General features: G+C 39.5%; 1 protein-coding gene across 4 annotated transcripts in view; it reads right to left on the reverse strand.

The window, feature by feature from the left end:
- The window catches only part of SUGCT (succinyl-CoA:glutarate-CoA transferase), a 337,148-nt gene that overhangs the window by 43,909 nt on the left and 270,925 nt on the right, over positions 1-22,314 (reverse strand). For 3 of the 4 annotated variants that reach the window (XM_044454191.1, XM_044454201.1, XM_044454172.1), the window contains one exon: positions 11,808-11,871. In XM_044454191.1, coding sequence (XP_044310126.1) covers positions 11,808-11,871 — 64 coding nt within the window. Of the gene's footprint in view, positions 1-3,612; positions 3,657-11,807; positions 11,872-22,314 lie in introns of those variants that run through there. The other variant, XM_044454181.1, reaches the window with a different exon arrangement.

A 22,314-nucleotide genomic window follows, 5' to 3' on the forward strand; every position in this document is an offset into this window, starting at 1 on the left:
TTTTACAATGCACACGAGGCCCACATGCATGTTTTACAACAGCCCACTAAGGACCATCCATGCACCTGGCTGAGCTTGTCGCAAGGAAGGAGAAAGAAGTGCTTGATGAAACTTTAGAAACACAGAGGCAGAAACACAGTGGGTTAAGATCCAGGCTGAGATGCAACGGCTGATGACACGAAAGCACCACCCCGTATGCAATGGTGGTAGAGCTGGTGATAAACTGGAATGCAGCACGCCATATATACATAGCTTAAAAAAGAAGAGTACAACAATAAAGCTCAGGACTACAGAATGTCAGTGATTAGCACTGCTGACAGCGACGCCAGCACAAATGTTTATGAATAAGGTGCCAGCCTATTAACAATGTTTACTTCTCAAAGAACTGGATTCCTGGGAATAAACATTTCTATTGAATATGTCATCTTTGGTGGGAATATATCTCAGCAAGAAGATCTGTCAAACAAATTCCATTTTCTTGGTTTAATTAAGATTTACAATGCGGCAAAGTAAAAACAACTCTTTTTTGCTAATCTGAAAACCAGAACATGTTGACAGTACAATTCAAACCATACCGTTAAAACAAAAACAGACAGAAATACAAGGTTGGTGAAGGAAAATAAACATGATCATCCAAGAGCTGAAGAGATGCACCTTCTGAGATAAAGTCATACATCTGAAGGTGATTGTAATTCCTCTACATGGCTTGCAGAAGAACATTATTGCACTTTGGCTGTGTCTCTGGAAACAGATGTACAATGGGTGCCAGAGGGGTTGGATCAGCGAATCCCACACCTCACCCAATTCTCATAGAGGTAAAAATAAAATCGGCTTCCCTAAGGACTAGGCCACATCATTCTAATTAAAGGACCCATAAGATGCAGTGTATAAGTTAAGAAATAAACTATGCAGAGACCAATAGTTGGATTCATATTTGGTCACACCTAAGAGCAGATTTACTGAAATTAATGGAAGTGAGTTCAGAGTAAATTAAATCGCATTGATTTAAATGTGTCTAAGTAAGACTAAACTTGGATCAGGTCCCAAGGTTGGGTTAACAATCAAAACCTATCACTTCTGCCATGTTTGTTTAGAATACCCTAAGCTGAACCCATATACTGTCCATCATGTAATGAGGAATAAACTGTCTCTGTTTCTGAAGCATTTCCTAGGAGGGAAGCTGGAGGACATCAGGTTTGGACATTTGGAACACACAATGAAAGAGGAAGCAAAATGAATGACATGGACTTGGCCCGGCAGAGACCTTCTGTCAGTTAGCTCCACATTACTATGCTTTAAAATATTTAAAGTACAGAACACCCTGTTGGCAAAATCTCATTTCTTTAAAAGGCAAGGGACTGAATTCATTAAGATCACATTCTCCATTAGCTGCATTTGAATCGAAGGAAGTTTCCATTTATTTTGCATGAGGGTTGTGCATGAAAATTTCCTCTGCCCCAAACCAAGGAGAACAGCAGATGCATGAAAGTTGGCTCCTTCATGAGACTTTCCTTATTGGATCAGGGACAATGCACACAAACAGGTGTTGTGCATGTGTGGCTTGTCACATTCAGTACTGGGAATTTCAGAATGATTCCCATGCCTGAACAGGTTGCCAGATACATAATCCTGATCAGGAAGCCAGTGCTGCCAGCCATGTCAGCCATAATCATCCCTATGGGAAAGTTTCCCTGCCATTTAACAATATAATTGGTGCTTTTTAGGCTGATATTTAGACATAATGGTAAGTCAGTAAAAAATAAAATAAAAAATAAAACCCAGGAAGCAGAGCTTCCAATTGCTTCTCTTGTCTGCTATGGTTTATTGTTATGTCTTAACAAGGCTGCTACTGGACCAAGGAGTTTTGTTGCTGATTGTGTTCTTTTCCTAACAAAGAAGATCCTGTAGTGATCTATGTTCTTAGGGGGAAAGACGCTTAGTTTTGCACATATTAACAAGAAGTTTTCCTAAAGCAACTCTAAACACCTTTCAAAATTGATTTTCAAAATATAAAAAGCCATATTTAAAATTACCACCGTACTCTCAAAAGCGGAAATCAGCCAGAATTTAAAAGCAAACAAAACTTGCAAAAATGTAGCCTTATTCTTTGTATCTTCCCTCTCCCTTTTGGATCTATGATCACTAATCAATGTCAGTCAAGTTATTACATATTTATTAAAGTTTCTCCCCCACACACTATCCCCTTCCCCCATCATTTAAAGCACTTCCAAATGAGTTGACATGCATCATTTCTGCTGAGTTCCTGAAAAGGTACTGGATTCCTTAAAATTGAAATCAGCCCTGTGAATGTAAAAGACATAAGCAGTCAGCACTGATGACTAAAAAAGACGAATGAAGTAATGGTAATGCTGGTGAGGCTGTTTGTCTCCAATGTGCCATAAATAGTGAAGCAAAATTAAAATTTCTCAAGCAACATCGGCTATGCACACACACACACACAAAGGAATGTGTGATGAGAAGCAGACAGGATCAGAAGTTCAAGCAGAGGTGCTCCCTCTGAATGGGAAGGAATATATCCTCCACCCCAAATTCTGTTGTTGTTGTTCCTATTGTGTGAGATCTCCTAGCTGCAGGAAACAATGTCATGTTGTGCATGATTTCCTTAATTTCCTGCAAAATCCCTCAATGAAAGACAACATTTTTCAAGCAACAGGCTTCTCTGTCTACATATCTAGTCCTTCTGGAACTTCTCCCCACCCCCACACTGCATTTGTTAACAGCCTGATAAAGGAGTCCTACAGATAACAAATTACGTTTTACTGCGTACATATAATGCACTCAGTCAAATACAAGCCTCATGTCCACTGCCATTTTTCAGTCTACTTTCTCTTTCTGGTGATTTAAATGACTGCTGATAAACATACAAGCCACCTTTAATCATTTAAGTGCAATGTTAATGCATCTTCATCAGTAGAGTTCTCAATACCGCAATGCCTGATGGACTGCCTTTCTCAGTATGAAGCTACATATACTTTGCACTCACCATCTAAAGTCCTCTTCCAGATGCCTAAGAGTAGCTTGGAAGGTGGCAGCAGGAGAGATGACCTTCTCAGCAGCTGTTCCCAAATTACAAAATCAACCTCCTACAAAGGCCCACCTTCATGCCATCCCCCCTTTTTTTGGCAGTGGTATCAGGTTATGATCGTTTTTCAATCAGGTCATCTGACACTGCTTCAGAGAGCATGTATGTGTGCATGTATCTGCTGTGTGTTTATATATTTTAGTGTAACTAATTATTATTTACAATATTGTATTTTCGAAGTCTTTAATAGGCCAGAAGAGATTTGGATATTAGGTAGTAGAGACTACACTGGCTATTAGAGTATACCAAAAAATTCAAAAGATCAGTCTATGCTTTACAGACTACTGCAAAACTTTTGATTATGTGGATCATGATAAACTATGGATAAATAAACAGGAAAGCTTCAGCACTTGATCATCGGGATCCATGGAAAAGAAGCTACACTTAGAATATGGGGAAACAGAATGGTTTCCTATAGGCAAAGGCATTAGACAAGGGTGCATTTTATCTCCCAAACTATTTGGTCTGTACACAGAACATATAAGGATACCTGGATAAGATTAAATCTAGCCAGATCATGAGAAGTTCAGACTCGCTGGAGAAGATAATAATGCTAGGAAAAGTTGAAGGCAGAAGAAGAAAAACAATTAATGAAAAATATATAAAGAAGAAAATTAGTCCACAGGCCCAGAGTATTACTAAAGGCCTGCCAGAACAAAAAGGGTTTTGCCCACCTCCAAAAACACAACATGGAAGGGCCAACTTAGCCAATATGAGGTAAAATTCTTTGTTGCAACATCTTAAACATCACTTTGCTTTCATATTATGCTTGGTGCACAGGTCCTATGGTTGCTGCGCTCTTTTGCACCTTCTGTCTTGGAGTTCAGAATGCATATTGAACATTTCCAATCTGTGGGCCATTGTTTGTTTTCCATATTTGTTGATATATTCTTGTTAGGATTTGAACTGATTCAGTCTCTGCAGGTTGGAATAGTTCTATTGGCTTCCTATCTACTGGGCTTATCCCACTTTTTGTCCTCAAAACAGCTTATCTGTGATTTTCTCCAAGCCACCGACACTAAATTTCATGCTTGAATGGTGATTTGATCCCAGGACTCTCTAATACAGCTTCACACTCTTCACATTTGACTCCACTAAGATATTTCCAAAGACAACTGTTTTATGTGAATCATATGAGATCTAACAAATGCAAGAGCTTGAGGTTCTTTGAGAACTGCAGAGAGCACTACCTGCTGATGGTTTTGTGGGCTTGTGATTTCCTCAAACTAAGACCAACTGATACAGTGGAGACTGTAGTCAGACTGTGTGCTCCATGTGCTGTTTCTGCTGTTTGGAGGAGAATCTGGAACCCCTGCCTATGTCCGAACTATGCTGAGCACCATAGCACTTGCCTGCTGGTAATCACATTTTCAAAAGGGCTTGCTTTCTCTGCCCAAACTCAATAGGGACCATGCACACTGTGATAGGAGCTGGTCTTTTAATTTTCTCACAAGTTCCAAAATATTACACAATACCCATTGCACAAGGAACAAATATGTAATTGTAATATGGAGGGAAGATACACCTCCCCATGTGAAAAGCATCTGCATTAGAAGTCTTATCTCTTTGATGATGATCTAGTTCAGTCTTCCCCAACCTGGTGGCCTTCAGAGGTATTTGCACCACAACTCCCAGAATTCCCATCCAGCGGGGCCATTGACTGAGAATTCTGGGTTTGGGAGTCCAAACTTGTTTGGAAGGCACAAGGTTGGGGAAGACTTGTCTAGCTAATGCGACAGTGGTCTGTCCTGCAGAGAGTTACAATTATAATATTGGGCATAGACAACCAAAAGGGATAGCAGGTAGAACAGCAGAAAGCGCTGCCCTAGGAAGAAGTAACCTGGGCAAAAGGCACCAGGAGCAGCAGACATCCAAACAAAGCCAAACTGATTGTTTTCTCTCACAAAGTTTAAGCTTGCCTGGAAGTTTGTGTAGCCCAACAGACTCAGAAATAAATGGCTCCTTGGGCAGGTAGAATAACCCTGCTATCTACAAGAAGAGTCTTGGGAGCTCTTCAATCTTCAACTCAAGTGAATCACAGCAGATCCAAAGGTGAAAGCCCTGACAGTTGCCAAGGAAAGCCTATTACCACTTAGGCACTCAGGTCTTCTGGCTAAAAAAAGAGATTTAAATATCCTGCTAAGGAAATATGGAATTTGCTACTATGGGAGTGATGGCCACCATCTGGATGGCTTTAAAAGGGGACTGGACAGATTCATGGAAGAAGAGGCTATCCTTCCTGGCTCTGTGCTAGCTCCTTCACAAGAGGTTGCGTACCTACGTATACCAGTTGCTGAGGAGCTTGGGCAGGTGGAGATCTTGCACTCACCCTGCTTGAGGGATCCTGTAGGCAGCTGGTTTGCCACCATGTGTATGGAGTGCTGGACTTGACGGATCCTTGGTCTGATCTAGCATGGCTTTCTTATGTTCATATGAACTCCTATGTATGTGACTCTCAGTATTATCAGTGTAGTTTTTAAGGAAAACAGCCTTTTATGAGGGGAGTTGAATACTGCTATGGCATACCTTTTAGTTAAGGAGAAAAGAATTTTTCCAGTGTCTGAATGAAAGGCAGAGAATGCTTGATAGCTGTCTATTTCTTACAAGGCTGATCTTGTTCTTCAGAAGCTCAGCAAGGTTTCCTGTCTCAGGGGATGTTGTTACCTTGTAAAACAGCTATTAGTCATGATCTGAGGAAGGAAGTTTTCCCAGAATCCTTCCTCAGGGATATTTATTTTGACCACAGGAATGGTGGAATGACCCATGCACTGGGCTGCACCACCGAGGGCCTGTGCTTTGAGTTACTCAGTTCTTCAGAACCATCTCCTTCCCATGTCCACAGGCTTAGCATGGATGCCTGAGCCAGGGAAGTGGCATACATGGACCTCTACAGGAGTTGAAACTCTGCACAATCAGTGGTGAGAGGGACAAGAAGCCAACAGATTCTAATACGGCTCCAGAGGGTGGAGGCTCCATACTGTATGACAAATTCTGGCTGCCTTATAGCTATTTTGAGCCAAGATCAGTTCACCAGGCTGTTTCTTGGAGGTCCTATTTCACTGAGGCCTGTTTTGAATATAGAGCTACCATTACAGTTAGCCTTTACGGATTGTCTTTTTAGACTGTAGGCCCCAAGGCAGCACTTGCTTTTTTATGTATGCAACTTATTGATCTGTAAGCAGTTCTGGGAGCTTTTATGGCTGAAGAGTAGTAGATACATGCTTTGAATAAATAATCAGCTCAGCTATAAGTTCGCATAGATGTTTTTATGCATACGCTTTCCTGGCTCAAGCAAACATGCCTTAAGGCATGGGCAGGGGTGTACCCTTGCTGCTTCTCTTAAGGTTTGGAGTTTTTCGTGCAATTAACATATGAAGGGGGCTCTAATGAAGAGAACACTGAAGAGTTCTCACTCTGACTCAAGTGAGATTCCAGTGAGTAGCTGCTTTGCTGAGCAGGACTAGCATTGGAGAAAGATGGTAGAAATCGTTTCCCTGCCCCTTCCCTTCCTCCTTGGGATTCCTTCTGGGAAATTCTTCTCATCTGCTTCTAGACCCTTCTCATCTGCTTCTAGATCAGTGCCTGAGGAGACCTGAGTGGAAAGAGATGCTACTCAAACTCCACTGGAATTCTTGAATTTTGCAAGGCACCCTGATGAGGCTGCTTGTTTCTAGTCCCCTGGATCTCTGTCTCTTCTACAGTTCTACATGGGGTGCTCATGCTTCACCTAACTACTCCCACACTATAGGAGAAACTGGCAAAAAGGCGCCCTGTGTATGAAAACCATGGTATCCCTTCAAATGGTAACTGGGCATGAGATGATGAACCAGCTAGATCAAGGACAATACTTTGACTTCTCCAAACAGACATTAACACCTTTTGAAACCTGTGCCAAAGGTTCCACTCTTCCTGTTCGGTCTGCTCACCAGAGTTACAAAAACATTTGCTGAGTTAAAAGCCTCCCTATCCTTGCTCCAGGAAAAAAAAAGTCTGTTTGCAACAAATGACTTAATTCCAGATAGAGAGGGTGGTCCTTTTTCCAGCTGTCTGGAAAATTTGTTACAATCTGCCTTCTTCCGGCGGCCCAAAGACCATCCAGAATGAAGTGAGCCTGGAGAACAAATCCACTTCCAACACATATAATAATGGTGTTTCTCTCTCCACATTTTGCATGGTAGGCTGGCAAAGGAAACACATGCAAAGTATCTGCCACTTTGGACTTGGCCACTGCCAGTGAAGCTATGAACATGAGCTTTGTCATACAGCACAGGAATGTGTAAATGGAAAATTCTCTTAAAGGGAGCTGATAACACCAAGTGAGCTCTTTGTGTACTTTTATACACACTGCCAGAGCGGAGAATTATATTCATGGATATTCACCCATTCTCAGCCAGGAAGGAAAACTCATGCTTTTCCCACAGAACTCTCCTATAGAACCATTTTGCTGTCTACTCCAATACAACGAGCTCTTTATAGGAGCTCATCTAAATAGGAAATCATCTGAGAATAAAATGATTTATTTTGGTTTCACTCCACTGTCACAGACTTTGAGTTTTAATACAGTTTAAAATAACTATGGTTTGGGTAGTGCTGTAGCTTACCCATGTGAAAACTTACTTTCCTGCCTGTTCTCCCTACCTCTGTTGACAGCCATTAGAACATTCCTTTTCATCCCTTTCCTCTTCTCGCAGTTTAACTTTGTCCCTTAAGGAATATTTTCTTTCGTAAAGATAGATTGTGGGCTGCATGCAACATGAAAACTTTATGTACTTTTCCTGTTGCCATCTGTAAGATATTTCAGCCCAATATTTCCTTCTCAAAGAATTGATCCTCTTTTTCAAGTTTGCTTCTCTTTTTGCAGTCAACATGACAATTTTAAAAAGTGACAAGGAAACTTTCAAATCCCTTTAATTGCTGTTGCAGACAAAGGGGCTTGCAGCTCAAAGCTCATTTACTCAGAAGCAAGTCAGAGTTCAGTGGGGCTAGCTCCCTCATAAATGTGCATAGGATAGAAGTATTAACTGTACAGTTGCTTTACAACTTTTGTCACCGGCCTCATGGAAACAAATAAAAACAGCAGCAAAACAAAAGCAAAGTGGTGTTCATTAAACCCAAGTAAATGAAACAGTTTTCAAAGGAAGCTCCATTTATCACACATTGCAATAATGTTATCTGGATGTCATCCAACTGGAGGTGTATTTCTAAGTAATTACAAATATAGTGGACCACGTTCTTTCATCAATTTAAAAAGAGAACAACTGAGTTTTAATAACTGTTATTTATGGAATTCTATTTCTGACAAACAATATTATATTCTCTCTTGTTCTTTCTTCCCTTAACTTGCTTAACTTAGCTAAGCATATAACTTGATGATGGGGTCAAAGCTAGTAGAATGAAAAGTTTTTGTATCAGAGATCACTATTTTCTTACTCCTGCTTCAAATTTCATGTATCTGTTTCTTTCAAAGTCATCTCAAGAACACTGTTATTGAGGCCTGAGGATGTGGACAAGGTACCTGGGCAGGTTCAACCTGCCACTTGTATGCTTGACCCTTGCCCATCATGGTTGATTATTAAAATCAAGGAAGAGATTTGCATCTGGGTTCAGGAGACTGTGAATGCCTCCTTGAAGGAAGCAGTAGTACCAAGCCTAGTTTGGACCCAGGAGATGCAAATAACTATAGACCTGTTTCTAATATCCCCTTCCCAGGCAAGGTGTTTTAGCGGGTAGTGGTTGAGCAGCTTCAAGCATTCTTGGATAAAACAGGTTATCTAGATCGATTTCAATCAGGTTTCAGGGCTGATTTTGGTATGGAAACTGCCTAGGTTGCCTGGTGGAATGACCTTTGCAGTGAGAAAGACAGGGGGAGTACAACCCTGTTGATTCTCTTGGACCTTTCTGTGCTTTTTGATATCCTCAGCCATGGTATCCTTCTGCATAGGCTGGCAGGGTTGGAAATTGGAGGCACGGCTTTGAGATGGTTCCATTCCTACCTGTCTGACCAATTCCAGAAGGTGGTGTTGGGGGACTAAAACTCCACACAATGCCAGGTCTCCATTTTATCCCCCATGCTCTTCAACATATACATGAAACTGCTGAGAGAGGTCATCCAGAGGTATTGGCTGGTGTCACCAATATTCAGGTGATACTCCGCTCTACCTCTCTTTTTCATCAAACCCAGGTGAGGCAGTGACTATTCTAAATTGGCACTGGGCCTCATAATGGACTGGAGAAGGCCCAGTATACCAGACTCAACCAGACAAGACAGAGGTACTGTTAGTAGGTGGTTTATCTGTGCAGTTAGGAAATATCCAACCTGTCCTGGACGGGGTTGCACACCTCCTAAAGGACAAGGTTTGTAGTCCAGGAGTACTTTTAGATCTTGAATTATCACTGGAGACACAGCTGGACTCAGTGACTAGGAGCACCTTCTATTAGCCCAGGCTGATTTACCAAATAAAATCCTAAATGGACAGGCAGAACCTAGCAATGGTGATCCATGCAGTGGTAACCTCTTGTTTGGACTACTGAAATGCTCTCTATGTGGGGCTGCCATTGCAAAAGGTCTGGAGAATTCAGTTGGTTCAAACTGAGCAGCGAGGCTGCTAATGTGGACTGACCAACATGAACACATCACGCCAAACCTCTGTCAATTACATTGGTTACCTATAGAAGTCCAGGCCTGATTCAAAGTGTTAATGCTAACATTTAAAGCCCTAAATGGATTGGGGCAAGTCTATCTAAAGGAATGCTTCCTTCTGTATGTGCCTGCCTGAACTCTGAGATCACCAGCAGAGTTCCTTCTCAGAGCGCCCCCTCCAAGGGAAGCAAGGAGGGTGGCCATTAGCAGAAGGGCCTTCTTGGTCATGGCATGCCATTTGTGGAGTCAGTTCTACTCTCTATTCCTTTAGGCACCAGATGAAAACTTTTATTTAGATTTTTATCCTCATTTTTGCCATATTTTACTGTACCTCTGAGTGAGATTTAGCTGAAATGGTGGTGGAGGAATGTTGTGCTATGCTTTTATGGCATTTATTAATGGGATTGTGTTTTATTTATTTATTTTTCGATTTATATCCTGCCTTTTTCCTACAAAGGGCTCAAGGCAGCTTACATCTCCTCCTCCATCTTATCCCCACAACAACAACCCTGTGAGGTAGGTTGGGCTGAGAGTCTGTGACTGGCCCAGAGTCACCCAGTTGGCTCCATGGCTGAGCGGGGACTAGAACCCAGATCATCTGAATCCCAGTCCCATGCTCTTAACCACTACACCACACTGGCTCTGCGTCTTTTATATGTGTTTTATATTAATTATGGTATTTCCAATTTTGGAAATCTCCCAGGGAGCCTTTAAGCTGATCAGCAGTAAAGAAATGTAATAATAAATAAATAACAATGAACAAAAACTATTTTCAGGATACCTCTTTTCTTCCTATCATAATAGAAAATACAGTCCTTCTGATTCAGCCATATTTTGCCATTTCATACAAACACAGAAGGCCACAATTTATGTAAGGCTCAAGGTAAACCTAAAACAAACACAGATGTGCAAATAATATACATTGGTTTTTTTCCAGATTAGTCCAACTGACTCCAGGGTAAGCAATTAACTTCAAACAGACTACTGTGGAATAAGTGGTTTGAGCATTGCCATTCGTAGATGGTTTCACAGAAACATTTGTAAAAACAAAGAGTGAACATTTCGTCAAATCTATTCTCAAGATTTTTTCCTAGATAAGGGTCCCCATACAAAAGGAGCCATTTGCAAGCCAAGAAATGAAACTTTGCATTCTCCAGGAATCAGAGAGGTTTGACAGGGAATGCCACATGCTCAAATGAAAGGGGAATGAAACAATTAATGTGATATCTGTGGTGCTGCCCTTAATTTTCTGGAGCCTTCAGGTAGTGTGGAGCATAGCAACCTTCCTCTTCATAAAGACCAGTTACTGGGAGGTTTTCGGAATCGCACCTAGCAGTATTTTCCAAGGAATATTCCAGTATATGTGTCTGTGAATGGGGGGTTCTATGTATGAATACAGGCTGAGTTAATGTCAACCAGGACTATCGACATTGTATTCTGGTTCTGAAGACAGTACAAGGCACACTGAGGAGCAAACTTAGTATCTATGGCAGTGAAGGTTTCTCTACCTGGAGACTGACCAAACTCCAGCATCATTCAGCAAAACCTGAATAGCCTTGGGAATTAGAAACTCTCTGGGTGGGAATACGTGGCATCCTTGGCAATTGCCAATTCATGCATAGCTTAATGCATCTCCTTTTCTGAATTAATCAATTAATCAAATAAATCAATTAATCAAAATCTAAAAAAGTAATCTTAATACAATTAGCAAAACGAAGCTCACTGATGGCAATCTATTACCCATGTATTAACAATCCAGAGTTTTGCAAGTGCCTATTTTGCCTAATGGTTAATGTGTGAGCTTTGCCAATCCCAGGCTACTACTTTGAAAGTGGGGGAAGAGGCTCTATTCGGAATGTAAAACAGGTTCCTCCATGGCAGTATTGCAAATTAATCAGGTGTTGGCCCCACAAATATGAAAACCCAGAGTGTTGGATGCAGAGATTCAGCCTCAGAAGCTGCACACACAGTATTCCTGTACATGAGTTCCCATTAGAGGCGATCCTATTTCCACAAATTTTTCCCTTCGATCAACAACACAAAATCTTAAGGAAAAATCCCAACCTGGAACAGCTATCTTCCCTACTGTTGGATGCTCCATTTCCATGATAAGTCTGTTGTGCAGCACCTGCAAAAAAATCCAAATATAACATAATAATCAGCAACATTAATTTTTAACTAGGTTACAGTTACTGATGCAATCAGAATTGGTATAAAATGTTCCTCCATTGGTATATTATCCTCAAAGATATTCAAAAATGGACAAGAATTGTAATGGAAAGCATTGGAAATGCAAAGAAGTAGAAAGGACTCTTTACCATATGTAGTAGATGTGTACTAAGGTATTTTTTTTAAAGGAAAGGTATACATATAGAAATACAGGAAAAAAAATGAAAATTTACTTCCCAATGAATGCTAAAAATATGCTATTGAGTATTTTACCAGAAGGCCTGCCAAGAAATATGGGAGGATTATTTAAATATATGATAACAGCAGCCAGAGTTTTGATTGCAACAAAATGGAAAACCAATACTGTTCCACCAGTATAAATTGGAAAAACAAGCTAGCTGAATATGCAGTGATGGCAAAATTAACCAACTATGCAAATAGAAGACTAGTCCAATATTTCAAAGATAGTTGGGAAGCTTATTATGCATGTTTTACTTAATGAGACAAAAATAGAGTTTAAGTAAGGATGATTAAGCTGATACATCATTAATAAGAAGGAAATCCAGTTAATGAATTGGATTAGAATTGGAAAGCCTATCAATTTTTATTTTATCTATAATTGAGATAAAAAATTGAATCTTTGGATACTATTGTCTTCTGAAATGAAGAGAAGGGGAAATGGGTGGGGAGTGGAGGCGGAGAGGAGGAGAGAAAGAAAAGAGAGGAAAATATTCTCTCTAATTCTAATTTGGTTTCTGATATGTTCTGGGTGAATCATAGCTTACTTGCTATGTTAAAGCAATTTTCTAAGTGAAATTATTAGTTGCATTTGGCCACTTACTGATTTAATCAAGCATTATCTATAACTACATATTATCATGTAAAATTGTAGTTATAATAGACAATGAAATAATGTCTATTGCTGATTCTTTGTGGAACTTCTTGCATCTAGTTTCATAAGCAATTTTAGTATGTGGTTCCTTGGTAACTTTTTCTTTGTATGCTTTTATTTTTCCTTCTGTTCCTTATTATTTACAAAAAAATAAAAAAATATATAAAACTAAAATAAAAAAACAAGCATCTCCAACTAAAAACATGGGTCATCAGTCTCCATGAAACAGCAGTCTTCTCGAAATGAGAAGGTAAGGATATTCCTTTGTGCAAGGAATGCTGTGATTTGGTGAGCCATTCAGAGTTTCAAAGCATTACTGATGCTCATGCATTCTGTACCAGACTTTCTCAATTGGATGTCTTCCAGCGTGGACATTTGTTATCCTAGTTAGGGATGATGGCACATCCCAACAAAACTGGAAGGTACCACCCCCACCAATCCTGCCCTTCCCAAGCAGATGATCTGCCTCACTGGATGTAGCCCATCATGCTGTACTGAATACAGATCTGGGGGCGGAAGTCTAGACTTCAGATATAGCTCTTGCGGGAGCAACAGATCCTGAGCCAATGCAAAAGAAGCACTTTCCTTTGCACATGGGACTGTTTGGATCTTGACCATGATATAAACAATTCAGTGGCCTTGTATATGTCCCAGCTCTGCATGCCAGAGGAACATGTTTCCTTCCCTGAAAAGAAAAGCAGGTCAGGGAGTGACTGACCTGTGCTGATAATGTTGCTGGCTTACGATGAAACATACAGTCCTTTGCTGCCATTTAACCTTGCATATAACTAAGATCCATACTATCTATCTCCCTGTTCTGCCTACTTAAAGATGAAACAGCACTCTTGTGATTCAGTTACTTCTTGTACTTCAATTGTACAAAAATTTTGGTGACCTGTTAGATGAATAAGCTTTCATTATTTAATTGGTCTTATCTGAGATAAACCTGGTACGTTCACTATTCCAACTTCTGAATAGAAAAGGAACTACCATGCTTTTTTATTGTTTGTTATTTTTGCAAGGTCAGTAATTAGACAATTAAAGACAATTTAAAAACAGTTTCTAACCTATTCCATCCACTCGTAACTCAGCCCCCTCTAGGAGTATTAGTTCCTCCTCTAAAGTTCACACTGCTGGTATTAATATTATTTCCATTCTTTTCTTGATAGACAGGTTCCCCTCCACACTGCCAAAGGGCTGGCTGTGCTGCCATTATAAGCAAATCTACTTATTCAATTTCTATTTTAAAATAGAGACATTTTCTAATGTATGCATAAAGACACACATTATGATTGGTTTTTACTGATACACAAAATAGCTTTGCTTTTTTAAAAAATTCAACATTATTCACTTTCAGGTTATTTGCTTGCAAATGTTGACAAAACATTTTTGTAGACCTATAGGCAATATTGGGAATTAATAATGCATCATCTAGATACAAAGAACATTAAAATCATTTAAAACTTTTGAAGCTTCTCTGAAGAGAATTCAAATGACTTTTTTTCAATGAACCCAACCTCACTAGATGACCTATTTACCTGCAAAGTTGCCATATATCTTCCATACCTGATGATAGGTAAAGTATATGTATGAAAAAAAGAAAAGAAAATAGCATCACGTGCATTGTTGCATCTGCCAACTCACTTTAGCCATTGTAAACAGGTTCTTCATTATACTTTCCTAAGATATTTCCTATTTTGTAAAGTCATGCACTATTTCCTCATGATTGCTTCTACATGATCTGGCAAGTCTTTTTCAATTTGTCAAACTTACTGCGAAGTCAATCAGTCTGTATATGTGCCCTCTCCTTGACCCCCCAGAATTGTTTTCAACAGTGGTTTTTTTTTGTCATAGAACGCACCGGAACAGAGTTCCGGCACGTTTTTTTCAACAGCTTTTCCAAGTTTTAAAAGTAACTTTTGAAAATTTGATGTTTGGTCCACAAGGATTTGAATCGTCCTGTCGAGCGTAGCAGGTCAGCGGTGCATGCAGGTTGCTTGTGTGTCGAATCCGATGCATGCGTACTTCATCCGCGCTGGTGTGATGGTGCTGCTCGGCTTGTGATTGGTCGTGTGCTGAGTGCTTACTGCGGACAGCGACTGTTATGTTTCGTTACACAACTGACGTGTGTGGGTGTGTGACTGACTACGTGCAAAAAGTAAATAATTTCATGAATTCCGGCATCTTTTTTCTTACAAAAAAAGCACTGGTTTTCAATCCCATTTTGTCTTTGAGTAGCTTCTTCAGTTATATTTTTCTATAATCTATTTCTACTTTGTCCCAGGACTCCTCCCTAAAGAAACAACATGGAAGATCAAACAGCTGTCCAAAAAGAATGTTCAAGAAGGGAACAATCAAGGGGGATGGGAGAGTCTGCTATCAACCCATTTGAGATCAACTTTTTCCTCAAGAAAGTAAGGCAGTTTAATCTTCTTACACAAATATTTGTGTTTATTACCTCTTATCATTGTGTTTCTAACTTTCTGGTGGTATATGTGATGATAGCCACTTCAAGAACAACGAGTGAAAAGTAATTTGTACTGAGAATGCTGATGTTTAATTATTACTATTTTTAATCCCAAATTGTTCAGAATGGTTCTCTTCCCACCCATTTTATCCGCTTGATAACCTGGTGAGGGTTAAGCTTATGCTGAAAGATACCAATTGGCCCAAGGTTTCCCAATGAGATGAAAGGCTGACTCAAGCTCACCCAGTCAGATTCATGGCCTTCCTTATCCACATGTGACACACCAACCCAAGAGGATGAACTCCCAGTATCCTTGGCCATTTTGGCTAGGGAAAATGGGAGGTGTACATCAATGCATTTGGAAGGCACCAGCTTGCCTACCTCTGCTTAAAACACTATACCACATCATACCCCTCTCATTATACTATAAGGGCCTTCATCATACCTAGACCATGTGGTCTTAGACAGATGCTACCATACTACCTTGGTCATGTATAATCATGATGATCATTGGTGATATTCTGGGATTGCTGCTGCTTCCATGATTGCTTAAAAGACCAACATTTGCTCACTACTTGCCCTAATGTAAGAAGGCCATATTAAGTCTCAGATTCACAGATCTGCAGATCATTATAGTGTGTCAGGATTTCAGTGGGCTGACATATTCAAAATGCTGCTCAGCTAAGGTGTCCAAAGGTCTCTGGCCTATATGTTGCCCAGATCAACACCAACTGCTGGAGAAACAAGTTGCCACTTGATTCCTGGTGCTGAGTGTGACTATGCAAGGATATTTCAACATTATAGAAGCTTTATCTACATTGGTGAGTCTATTTTCTTACCAGCGTTGTTGTCAAATGCTGATGCTACTGCTCCTCCATGCTTCTATCTACTTCTTTAGCAAGGTGAGAGCTGATGAGCTAACCAGTAATGGTATCTACAGCTCCTCCTCCACACCAAAGCCATGGTCTGGGCCAAAGCAAGAGAATGAAAAGGTGGTAGCAATGATGGAGAAGAAGAGGAACAGGTCCATGAGATGCTTGTCAGTCAGACTCCTGATGCCAGTCCTGAGTATAATCTCAATGTCTGGATTTTTCCACTGATTGGGAGGTCAGCAACAATGTTTTGGCAAACAGTATTTGCCCAACATTGCCTATGACTTACCCTATGCAATGTTTATTTCAATGCGCCTTAAATTTTACTTGAGCGAGGCACAAAGGGAAATTCAATATATCTCACTATGCATGTAATCAACTGCTTCATCATTTTCTCTTGGCTTGTGATGAAAACATCCGTAAGATTATACTACTCTAACATGAGCGAAACTAAGCGAGAATAACTAGGGAATAGCAATGTCACAGGCTAATTTTACTGTTTCCCTTGACAAAGTTAATGACTGCATGTTAAGAAGCTTGCTGTACCTGCTTGCAAGAATATGAAAGTCCCAAGGGACTATAAATGTTCCAATATGCATAATAAAGATTCATGTTAACCCTTGTGGTTCCCACTATCTTCTCACCTAAAAACTAACAAACAGTAGAACAAAACTAATTCAGTACTAACATTCAGTACTAACATTTATATTTGTCATGAATCTGGTAACAAGCATTAAGCAATCAGTGTCTTGCACAAAAGTTGTGTCCTTATATAAAATGGTGCATTTTGTAGAACTGTTTGGTTTGCAGAGATGTTTTTGACAACACATTTTCACAAATCTGTATATGTAGCTATTTTCTGATCTGTGATATACTGTATGATAAATATTCTATTTATTTAACACTAATGCAGAACTAGCCACCTAGACCAGCATTGCCTGCTGCAGCATTCCCTTCCTGGTGCTTGCCCGTGATACAAGGTCTTGAGATTACAAGCTGACCCTTGTAAACTGAGATTCCCGAGAATTAACCTGGGACTTCCTACTTGAAAATATGTGCCAGACACCATGGAGGTGTGTTCCTGCACATTCTGAGATATAAGCAGACTAATTAACACTTTGTACTAATGTTATAAGCTGAACAAATAAAAAGCTATACCACAAGAGTCATTAATGCAGCTGCCAAGGGACAAAATTGGAAGCGCTCTCTCACTTTGCTTCCAGATGCTTGTTGATTTTTAATAATGACTGCATTGATGAGATGTGTCAAAGCATCTTACCAACATACACTTGTGTTATTACGTTACCGTTCAGTGCACACAATGTATATACTCAAAAATAATGGTAACAGAATGTGTCTGAACCTATGACCCTTGCTAATACTGAGTAGCCTCGTTTCATAGTATTCTGAAAGTTTTTCTGCTAAAGAAATCATATGCAACTTTTTCCATATACATTTGCAATAAAAATACATCTTTGTCAACGAAATACAAATCTCAATAGTCAAGAAGTCTTGAACACTAACCAACACTCTGTCTAATCTAATAAGCAACTAAAGAAACTAATAACAATAGCATGGCATCATTCATATTCATATTTCACTCAGTTTTACAGTCCACAGAGGCTTCACCTGTTCTCCATGCAAAAAGCATACGATCAGGACACATTTTCCAATGCTGCACATTGCAGGGTGTTCCCAAGAGCCTTTCTTTAAGTACTCCATCCATCTTTCACCTGCCAAGTGTGTGCTGTGGTTTGCTTATATATAATTTATTATAGTTGTGCTGAAGCATGTCTATCAGCTTTGAGTCACTTCTTATGTCTGGCTGTGCATGAAGTGGGTGGGAAGTCTAAAAGAACCCAATGTAGGATCTAGTAGGCTGATCACTGAACATCCACTGGAGTTCCTGAAGTTCATCACATACGCGAAATGCCCTATAATGCCCTAGATTGTCTCCCGACCCCCTGAAGAGGCTCCCTCCATTGCACAAGAGGAAACACAGAGAACTTCAGTACACAATCACATCCACAGGGCTCTTTCTTTTGTGCTTCCCTTATGCTTTGTTTAGGAGTTTCCCTTTTGCTTGCCACTTATGTCTTCTGTAAAACTTATAGACCAATCTTTGTCTGCTGGCAAAGACAGTATAAGTCAGTTCTTCACTTCTTAAACTTGCGCTGTTCTGTCACTCATCTGGCAGCATAATACTTCCATGCAATTCTAATTGATTTTTTAGAATCTTCATTTTGCAAGCTAAACCTAGTTCTCTGGAATTTATAACATAGCTATTAATTTTTATTATTATATTAGATTATTTATATTACACCCCTCTCCAAATCTAAAATAATGAAAAAGAGTCAACTCTTATGCATACAAGTACAAGGTATGCACCTTATTGTATCTTTTCATTTGAAAGAATTGTGGATTTTACAATATTTACTTTTACAGATATTGCCAATTCAGACATAACAGTAAATGATGGTTTGCTCTTCTGTCTAAATTTAGCAAATTATGATTTATTCAAAACATAATGCAGGACTATGGTGACCTGGCATCCTCCTTTACAGTGCAGAGTCTTCTATTTGAAGGGCTGTACAGTCCAACTGATTTAAAAATTAAAGAAGCAGGAATAGCTGAATCTTGAAGATGCCCATCAACAACTCCTAGACAGGGGATTGACCAAGACACAAAGCTCATCTGGTCACAGTCTTCCATATTATAATGAGAACTATTGTATTTCTATTTAAATTACAGTAACACTTTCTATATGTGCATCCATATATACAAACTAGGCAAAGTTATGCAAATTCATATCATCTTTTTCCTATTTTTTGGTGATACATATCTTTTTTCATGCATTTATAGCTAACTACCCTACTAGGACCCCATCCATAGTGTCTTGTCTGAACTAAGACAACATGTCTTCAGCAAATTATTTTAGAAAAGAAATACTAAGCTATTGCTACACTAAAAATAGGATTTCTCTGAATATCTATTTTAATGTATTTCCTCAGAATGTTGAAACCATGCCTAAGAATGTTAATATGAATGTATCTCCATACTTCTCCAATATTAAAACAGAAAAATAGGAGGAGGAATTTATGATTTATAAAATCAATCTGGCAGAATAGCTATTAAATAAATAAATAGGAAATAACTCCAGTAGGAAAAGAATTTGATATATTAGGATAAAATATGGTAAATGTATGTACCTATTTAGGAAACAGGCAGCATATGTCACTGCTTATTATATATTGGAAGTATTGATCAATTGTGTTATGGTAACTGAAATCTCATGATATGGATGACCAGACTCTGGTATAAACAGCAAACGCCTCTAGTACTCAGGAGCCAGAGGGTTGTGCCTGGCTATGGGACACAGCTGGGTCTCCACACATTATGTTTTTCTCTAGTGCTGCGCTATTCTTTGTTCCAAACAATTAGAAGTAAAACATGTTAAGGAACAGGTTTTTCAAAAAGGACCAAGGTGATCAGTAGGGTAATTCTATCTCATACATTGAAACTGACTTTAGGAGCACCTACTTTTGGTTACCAGTGCCTTATGAAAATATATTTTTCACAGGTCTTGACACAGATTATGACTAGAAACTCAGTGCCAATAATATAGCACGTTTTAACTGCCATCAAACCATGTAATAGTAGCTTCAACAACTGTAGGCAAAATGGAGCCACTGTGAAACTGGAGGAAAGTATCATCATGATCATGGGAACATAAGGTTCGCAAAAGCGCAAAAAGTATTGATTGTTTCAAAACAAGTGCAAAAAGTATTGATTGTTTCAAAACAATCAGTAATAACAATAAAGGACAAAAAAACTAAAGAGCAAACACCAGCCCATTGAAAACCCCCATGTAATCTTGCGTATCTGTTCAAAAAGCAAAACAGAATAGAATGGTAGAATGTAATTTCCTGAAGAAAGGCATGCTGTCTGGTTGAAATGCTGAAGGATGAAATACTGTAAGATTTGTTGCTGGTTTCACATGTTATTATGTCTTCTTAATTATGATAAATCAATGGGCTGGATCCAAATTTAATCAAAGTAGACCTGCTGAAATCAATGCAGATTTTGCTCAATGTAAACTCCATTGATCTCAACAGTTTGCTTAAGTATAAAAAGTTATGGATCAGTAAAACAGTTGAAAAAATAAATATATACCTGGAGCATCAACATCAAAGTAGATGAAATTCCTGAAAAGAATTGATCAGCAAATTGAAATTGCAATTCATCATCCTACCAGCCTGCCATCAAATTTGGAAAAGGCTAGGTCTTAGCAGCACTACCGAAATCCACCTACCCTCTTTATTCCAGTGCTTCAATCAATTAGGGTTGGGGTATTGCAGTTGAAACTTTCCCAGATCTTAGGGCTCCTTTGAGAGTAAACTCTACCTTCTTTGATGTTTTAAAAATAAGTCAAATGATGCATGTCTCAGAGTGTGATCATCCTGATGTGGACAAGAAACTGCTACTAGAATAACATATGGGGAAACAAAATGGTTTTCCATAGGCAAAGGTGTCAGACAATTGTGCATTTTATCTGTTCAATCTGTACACAGAAAGCTGGATTAGAAACAGAGGAAGAAGTGAAAATAGGTGGAAGGCTCATCAATAATGTAAGATATGCAGATGATACCATATTATTAGCGGAAAGCAGCAATGAAGTGAAATGACTCCTGATGAAAGTGAAAGAAGGTACAGAAGCAGGACTGCAGCTGAATATTAGGAAAACAAAAATCATGGCTACAGAAGAATTAGACAACTTTACTCTTGTTTGTACAGTAATGAAATGGAAATCGTGAAAGATTTTACATACCTCAGCTGTCATGAATTCAAATGCAAATTGTAGCCAAGAAATTTGAAGAACACTGACACTGGAAAGGGCAGCAATGAAGGAACTACAAAAGATCATCAAGTATAAGGATGTTTCACTAGAGACCAAGGCCAAGATGATCCACATGACTGCATTTCCAATTACTATGTACAGTATGGGTGTAAAAGCTAGACAGCAAAGGTTGATGCACTGGAAATGTGGTGCTGGAAGGGAGCTTAGCAAATACCCTGACCTGAGAGAATGACAAACAAGTATGTCCTAGATCAAATCAATCCAGAGCTTTCCGTAGAAGCAAAAGTAACAAAACCGAGGCTGCCATATTTTGAGAATATTATGAAAAGAAAAAAACTCCTTACAGAAGACAATTATGTTAGGAAAATTCAAAGGCAGAACAAGGAAAGGGAGATGAAATATGAGATGGATTAACTTTGTAAAGGAAGCCATAGCCCTGAATTTAGAACAGATGGGTCGGGCTGATACACATAGAACATTTCATTCTTTCGTTCAGAAGGTTACCATAAGTCATAAAAAGACTTGATGACAAATAACAACAACTGAAGTGAAACAGTAGCCACACATATACAAACATTTCACTTTAGTTATTGACCCAGAGAATCTTGGCTTTGTTGTTGTTGTTGGTAGTTGCGAAATCACATCTAAGCCATTGCGACCCCATGAACAACATTCCTCTAGGCCTTCCTGTCCTCCACCACCCCCGGAGTCCACTTAAGCTCACAATGACGGCTTCAGTTACTCCATCTAGCCACCTCATCCTCTGCTGTCCCCTTCGATTGCCATCAATTGTTCCCAGCATTAGGCTCTTCTCCAGGGAGTCCTTTCTTCTCATAAGGTGGCCAGTGTATCTGAGTTTCATCTTCAGTATCCAGCCTTCTAAAGAGCAGTCAGGGTTGATCTCCTCTAAGACTGACTGGTTTGATCTCCTTGCAGTCCAAGGGACTCGCAGGAGTCTCCTCCAGCACCACAATTCAAAGGCCTCAATCCTTCAGCACTCAGCCTTCCTTATGGTCCAGCTTTCACAGCCATACATTGCAACTGGGAAAACCATAGCCTTGACTATACACACTTTTGTCAGCAGGGTGATGTCTCTGTTTTTTAGTATTCTGTCTAGATTTGCCATAGCTTTCCTCCCAAGGAGCAAGCGTCTTTTAATTTCTTGGCTACAGTCACCATCTGCAGTGATCTTGGAGCCCAAGAAAATCACATCTGTCACTACCTCCATTCCTACCCTATCTATTTGCCAGGAAGTGAGAGGACCGGATGCCATGATCTTAGTTTTCTTAATGTTGAGTTTCAAGCCAACTTTT

This window comes from Varanus komodoensis, unplaced genomic scaffold (assembly GCF_004798865.1).
Source record: "Varanus komodoensis strain SLA01 unplaced genomic scaffold, ASM479886v1 scaffold10, whole genome shotgun sequence".
NCBI classification, from domain to species: Eukaryota; Metazoa; Chordata; class Lepidosauria; order Squamata; family Varanidae; genus Varanus; species Varanus komodoensis.